We start from the raw sequence: 6,861 nt of genomic DNA, 5'->3' as shown, positions 1-6,861 counted from the left end.
GTCTTCTTGAAGGTGATCCGTTGAAGGTCGATCAGTCTGCCTTGACTGGAGAATCCCTTCCTGTGACCAAGAACAATTACGATGAAGTTTTCTCTGGTTCGACATGCAAACAAGGTGAGATCGAAGCAGTAGTCATTGCCACTGGTGTGCATACTTTCTTTGGAAAGGCGGCTCATCTAGTTGACAGCACCAACCAGGTGGGACACTTCCAGAAAGTGCTCACTGCAATCGGTAACTTCTGCATTTGCTCGATTGCCGTCGGTATGCTGGCTGAGATTATCGTCATGTACCCGATTCAACGCAGGGAGTACAGAAAGGGAATCGACAATCTCCTTGTTCTCTTGATCGGAGGAATTCCAATTGCTATGCCCACTGTCTTGTCCGTCACTATGGCTATTGGATCCCACAGACTATCCCAGCAGGGAGCTATCACCAAAAGAATGACAGCTATCGAGGAAATGGCTGGAATGGACGTCTTGTGCAGTGACAAGACTGGAACTTTAACACTAAACAAGCTTACAGTTGATAAAAGCTTGATTGAGGTCTTTGCTAAGGGTGTCGATCCTGATCATGTGCTACTTCTTGCTGCAAGGGCTTCAAGAATTGAAAATCAAGATGCTATTGATGCCGCCATTGTTGGTACACTTGCTGATCCTAAGGAGGTATTTCTCATTTTTGTTCATTTTGCTTATGTGTTTTGAGTTATATGTTAAACATAAAATGGAGGAAAGCTGATTTCCCATTGACATGTATTCGATTTTCAGGCGAGAGCTGGAATCAAAGAGGTCCACTTCTTCCCCTTCAACCCTGTGGATAAGAGGACTGCTTTGACTTACATCGACTCTAATGGGAACTGGCACCGTGCCAGCAAGGGAGCCCCTGAGCAGGTGGGCTCTCTAGTTCATTCTTGGCCTACTGGTCCATCAACCTATAAATAATTTTCAAATGTACTCAGTACTATTTTATTTTCTTCTTTCGTTGGATCAGATTTTGTCTCTCTGCAACTGCAAGGAAGACTTGAAGAAAAAGGTCCACAGTGTTATTGATAAATTTGCCGAACGTGGTCTCCGATCATTGGCTGTTGCTAGACAGGTTACGTAGCGATTGAGTTCTGATCTTTTAATCCACGGGTGTTTTGCTCCTTATCTTCTTTTCATTAGCTCAGTTACCTAACAAACAAATGTCTTATGTTCTTCAGGAAGTGCCAGAGAAATCAAAGGATGCCCCTGGGGGTCCATGGCAATTTGTCGGACTCCTATCCCTTTTTGACCCTCCAAGACATGATAGTGCAGAAACTATCCGCAGGGCTCTAAACCTCGGTGTAAATGTCAAAATGATTACTGGTAAGTGAATTGTTTCATCAACAACCTACTGATCTTCTGAATCAATCTCCATACTCAGATCGATTCTGTTTCTGAAAATTCTAGGTGATCAACTTGCCATCGCTAAGGAAACCGGTCGTAGGCTTGGAATGGGAGTAAACATGTACCCATCTGCTTCCTTACTTGGTCAACACAAGGATGAGTCTATAGCCGGCCTCCCTGTCGAAGAACTGATTGAGAAGGCAGATGGTTTTGCTGGGGTCTTCCCAGGTCAGTTTTGTTAAGTTACATTTCATCCTCGACGTTGAATGGAATCTCAAATCTTTATGTCTTTTTCACTGGAGAGGATAGAAAAATTTACCTTCTTTCTTGTGCCATGCAGAGCACAAATATGAAATAGTGAAGAAGTTGCAAGAAAGGAAGCACATTGTTGGAATGACGGGAGATGGTGTCAATGATGCCCCTGCTCTAAAGAAGGCAGATATCGGAATTGCTGTTGCTGATGCTACTGATGCTGCAAGAAGTGCTTCCGACATTGTGCTAACTGAACCTGGGCTCAGTGTTATAATTAGCGCCGTGTTGACAAGCAGAGCTATTTTCCAGAGAATGAAGAACTATACAGTTAGTCTATTTTTCAACTTTCTCTTCTACTATGCAGCTGTACTTTTTCACTTGAAGCGGTTATTAAGACTATCGTTTTCTGTCTGGCAGATCTATGCTGTCTCCATCACCATCCGTATTGTGGTAAGTTGATTGTGGCATTTCTAAAACGTTTAACTGGTGACTATAATACCTCCGAGAGAATGATTCATATGTTATTCCCTTCTGTTTTGCAGTTTGGTTTCATGTTTATTGCTTTGATTTGGAAGTTTGACTTCTCCCCCTTCATGGTTCTAATCATTGCCATTCTGAATGACGGTAATATTCAATTTATTTGATGTTAGCTTTGTTATGTCTTTGAAAATGTGGATAACTAACAGTTAAATAATTCTGGTCTCCTTAGGTACAATTATGACCATCTCAAAGGACAGAGTGAAGCCATCTCCATTGCCCGACAGCTGGAAACTGAAAGAGATTTTTGCCACCGGCATAGTTCTTGGAGGCTATCTTGCTTTGATGACTGTTATATTCTTCTGGCTGATGCATAAAACAGACTTTTTTGCTGTAAGAAGTCTACTGTTCTTCTCATATGCTTTTCTTTGTTCTCCACATGAAACATACTATGAAAATTTCCTATTAAACCACTACTAGTAGTCCTCGAATCTTATTCACTTTTTGCTAAAAAAACGCAGGACAACTTTGGAGTTAGAAATATTAGAGATAACGAGGACGAAATGATGGCTGCTCTATACTTGCAAGTGAGTATTGTCAGCCAAGCCCTTATATTTGTGACCAGGTCACGGAGCTGGTCATTCGTTGAACGCCCCGGACTTCTGCTAGTGACTGCTTTCATCATCGCCCAACTGGTAACTTTCTAAGGAACCAGACTTATGATCTGAAATAAAATCAGCTTACCATGAGCTGAAGTTGCTGATAAACGGATTTACTTTGTAGGTTGCAACTCTAATAGCTGTATACGCCAACTGGGGCTTTGCAAGAATTAAGGGATGCGGTTGGGGATGGGCTGGTGTGATCTGGCTTTACAGCATCGTCTTCTACGTGCCCCTCGACCTAATGAAGTTTGCCATCCGTTACATCTTAAGTGGAAAGGCCTGGCAGAACTTGTATGACAACAAGGTATACATACTGTTGGTCCTCATAAAATGCTTACTGCTTCGTGCTTGCTTCTCCATTCCCTTCTAAAGGTTGAAGTTTTATTCCATTGAATCAGACTGCTTTCACCACCAAGAAAGATTACGGAAAAGGGGAGAGGGAAGCTCAATGGGCTCTTGCTCAGAGGACTTTGCATGGCCTGCAAACACCAGAAGCCACTAATATCTTCAATGAGAAGAGCAGCTACAGAGAACTGTCTGAAATTGCAGAACAGGCCAAGAGGAGAGCTGAGATTGCAAGGTACCAAGTTCGATCCTCTAGCACTTCTATCTCCTTTGTTAATACGGGATCTCGTTCTCTTTGTTTAACTAAAACACGACTTCGTTGCCATTGCACAGGCTGCGTGAGTTGCATACACTCAAGGGTCACGTTGAGTCTGTCGTGAAGCTGAAAGGCCTAGATATTGAGACGATTCAGCAGCACTACACCGTTTGAAGAAGCCTAATGAATCTTTCGCGAGTAACTGCTCAAGTAACTGAGCAAATGATTTAGAGAACAAAAGAGTGCCTCTCAGATAAAACTGTTCCTGACAGGAGGCAGTAATATTGCCATAAGCCCTGATCATCTACTTTTTGCTTTTCTGATGTATCTTGAAGTGCCCCAGACAGGGTCTCTGTCTGATATTTGGCTCATTTATGAGTACAATTCCATCTCCTTGTAACAAAGTTTTTCAACTCAAAGCTTTCATTTTGTCCTGGTTTAGCTTGTGCTCTGTTGTTCTCTGGCATTCTGTGTCCATTATGGCGTATGTTGCTGCATCTGTTGATCGAGTTGACCTGATATACTTAAGCTCAAAGGTTTATGAAATGAGCAAATGTGATGATCACCTGTGATTTAGATTGTAAGATTCATTGTTCAGTCTATTATTTTAATGTGAAGGATGAAATGAAATAAAAGAAATATTGGTCGTCTAAAATACAATGCCTACGGTTATATATCAGTATATGTAGTCTTAGTACTCCACCATTGTGCAATATACAACAATCATGTATAAACACATACAACTCAATTGCTGTCCCGAATCAGTATCTTTCAGTTCAGCAGTTTCTGCTGCTAAGTTTTGTTCTAGTATTCATCATAATCGTCCCTTGATCCGAAGAATTTCCTAACAACGGCAGAAACTGCACCCAGAACAATAAATAGAAGAAAGAGATCAAATCCACCTCCAATGCCTATCGCCACACTAGGACCTGGGGCGAAAAAGGAGAAGGGAGACCAACCCCATCCACCATAAAACGGCACCCCAAATCCATATCCACCAACTAGAGGAGGGGCAACGGGTGGGTTGATAAACACATTGGTCCTGCAAGTGAACCAGTGTTAAGCTCGGACAGATCGTAAACAATGCATAATCTTAGCAAGAGGACGCATGAATTCTGGCACAAATATCAGTCCCCATAAAATGAAGAATCAATCCATTCTCAAACTAGTTTATCCAAAATCGTAGTGATTTCGGTAAAGGCATATTGGTTTCCAATTCCCACTTTTCACTAAGGTTTATCTAGTATCGTTCCCAAGACTAGCAAAAAACAACATTCTGAAGACAATCGCATATTCAGCATAATAGACAGCTTGTTAAGAATAAGCTGAACTGCTTCAAAGAATACAAGACATGGCGTATTGAAATAGGGAGAAGGGGCTGAGGGTGGATAGAAAACAATTGAATGTGGTTCTTTCAAGTTAACTCCAAGCTTACATAACTAGATCATCTAACTGTTTATGATCTGGAGCCGGATTTCACTGAGTCATTCTCCTCTTCTTGGAAAGCGAACAAATGCTCTAAATAGTTCACAAAATCCTTAAGAAAGACTAAAAGACAGAAGATACACTGCACACGAGTATCCTGCAACTCTCACTCATTAACAAACAATAGCATTAGGTTGTAATGAAGGCCTTTCACAACAGGATTCTCAAAAACTTTGCCTAGTTAGACGAATTAATCAGTCATTCTTGACAATTTACGTGAATCTGGCAACTCCAATGGCTAATTCACACAAACCAAACACAATCCAAGATCACAGGTTCCAACTCAAGTACACACATTGCAAATTAACTACAAAACACCAATTCTTGGTATTTGTTTACTTAATAGTTACCACTACTGCAAATATCAAATCACCAAGTAAAAACATAGGAAAAACTACCTCGAATTGTTGATTCTGGGGCCAGAAGACCGTGGCGCCGATGACCGGAAAGCCTGGCCACCAACCCTGCCACCAGTCTTGGCAGCTGCAGCAGGATCAACAGAGCCCAGTGTCAAAACCCCAGCTGCAATTGCAACCAGCGCCACTTTTGCCAACTGATTTTCACTTCTCCTAATATCCATCAACCCCAAAAATCAAGAGTTCGCTACAAGCACAATAACAAGAACAAGATAATCCAACTAAAACAAAGACTGAGTAGTTACCTTGAAGACTCACTATCTTCATCTGGGCTGTGCCTGCAAGATACGGAAACATGTTTCACAAGAGCTGGAAGAGTTCTTCTTTGGGATCTGAAGGTTGAAGTAAGAGGGTTTGAGAGGAAGCTATTCTCAAGTAAAGCAACTGACATTTTCCAACAGTGATTCTGGGAAGTAGGCAGCTTAGTGTTGGGGTTTTTGGTAATGGAGGGCTGAAGTTGTAAGGGGTGTTGATATTTTTGGTTCTTGAATGTTGAGGCTGATCTAACTGATGATCGTGGATGTGACACGTGGGGAGACAATAGTGGATGAACTGGAAGTTTCAAGAACCAGGAGTGAGGTACTTCAATTTGATATTCTCTTACGTTGTTTTTATGATTTTCACAGCAGATAGGAACATGATTTTATAGCTCTCTCACAAGCCTAAAACTCTGAGGCAAGTTATTTAATTTTTTATTAATAAAAAAATTATATTAATATAATTATCTTAAATATATTAATAAAAATATGACGAATTATAATTTAAAATCACGACTCGTCATTAAAAAATTTTGTTTGAGCATTTTTACTTGGTGTCGTGATTTAAAATACGACACCACCATTTTATATTGTTTTTTTTAATTTTGTTTGTTTTTTTTTAGTTGGTGTCGTGATTTCACGACACCAACTTTTGTTTAGTTTTTTTTAATTTAATTTTATTAATTTATTTTGTAAGCTAATTATATAAAATTAATTTTTTAACAACTTATCAAAGTTCAAAAAATTATAATCTTAAAATTATATTAATTTTAAAAATTAAAATTAAGTAAACAAATATAATAGTATATATTTTTTGTACAATTTAAAAAATATAATAAAATATACAATAGACGTAATTGTGGAATGGGTGGACATTACATTTGTCTTCTTAATTGTATACTTCATTGTATTTTCTTCAATTGTACAAAAAAAAAATACACTATTATATTTGTCTACTTAATTGTAATTTTTAAAATTAATATAATTTTAATATTATGATTTTTTGGATTTTAATAGGTTGTTAAAAAATTAATTTTATATAATTAACTTATAAAAAAAATTAATTAAACGAAATTAAAAAAAAATATTGTCGAATATAGTTCCGCAACAACATCTAATCAATTCGGTGGTGATGAAAATGAGGCGCAAAATGAGCCAATACAAAATGTAGGTAAGGAAATAAGAAGACCTCGGCGTCAACGCAACAGACGCAATTGTGGAACGGGTGGACATTTTTAACATTTGAAATTATATACTTCATTGTATTTTTTTCAACGAAAATTAATAAAAAAAATGGTTGAAGTTGTGATATTTTACAATTGTACAAAAAAATACTCTATTACATTT

General features: G+C 38.7%; 2 protein-coding genes across 2 annotated transcripts in view; one reads left to right on the top strand and one right to left on the bottom strand.

Annotated features, from left to right (window-relative positions):
* Nucleotides 1-3,797, top strand: part of LOC105155707 (plasma membrane ATPase 4) — a 7,900-nt gene extending 4,103 nt beyond the window's left edge. Inside the window, exons 4-16 of the mRNA XM_011071628.2 lie at nucleotides 1-662; nucleotides 765-887; nucleotides 988-1,092; nucleotides 1,199-1,343; nucleotides 1,428-1,592; nucleotides 1,705-1,943; nucleotides 2,034-2,066; nucleotides 2,159-2,240; nucleotides 2,326-2,486; nucleotides 2,615-2,788; nucleotides 2,877-3,059; nucleotides 3,154-3,335; nucleotides 3,434-3,797. The exon at nucleotides 1-662 is cut by the window's left edge and continues 91 nt beyond it. Of these exons, the coding sequence (XP_011069930.1) occupies nucleotides 1-662; nucleotides 765-887; nucleotides 988-1,092; nucleotides 1,199-1,343; nucleotides 1,428-1,592; nucleotides 1,705-1,943; nucleotides 2,034-2,066; nucleotides 2,159-2,240; nucleotides 2,326-2,486; nucleotides 2,615-2,788; nucleotides 2,877-3,059; nucleotides 3,154-3,335; nucleotides 3,434-3,530 (2,351 nt within the window). The 3' untranslated portion in view covers nucleotides 3,531-3,797. The remainder of the gene's footprint in view (nucleotides 663-764; nucleotides 888-987; nucleotides 1,093-1,198; nucleotides 1,344-1,427; nucleotides 1,593-1,704; nucleotides 1,944-2,033; nucleotides 2,067-2,158; nucleotides 2,241-2,325; nucleotides 2,487-2,614; nucleotides 2,789-2,876; nucleotides 3,060-3,153; nucleotides 3,336-3,433) is intronic.
* On the bottom strand, nucleotides 3,998-5,783 carry LOC105155708. The gene is made up of 3 exons (XM_011071629.2): nucleotides 5,503-5,783; nucleotides 5,240-5,410; nucleotides 3,998-4,398 (listed from the first exon to the last, which is right to left on the bottom strand). The coding sequence occupies exons 1-3, from the start codon at nucleotides 5,646-5,648 to the stop codon at nucleotides 4,161-4,163; spliced, it is 555 nt and encodes a 184-aa protein (XP_011069931.1). The 5' UTR covers nucleotides 5,649-5,783; the 3' UTR covers nucleotides 3,998-4,160.

Source organism: Sesamum indicum, linkage group LG2 (assembly GCF_000512975.1).
Source record: "Sesamum indicum cultivar Zhongzhi No. 13 linkage group LG2, S_indicum_v1.0, whole genome shotgun sequence".
NCBI lineage: Eukaryota > Viridiplantae > Streptophyta > Magnoliopsida > Lamiales > Pedaliaceae > Sesamum > Sesamum indicum.
Note: the sequence above shows the minus strand (reverse complement) of the source record. Positions and strands in the feature narration are given on the sequence as shown.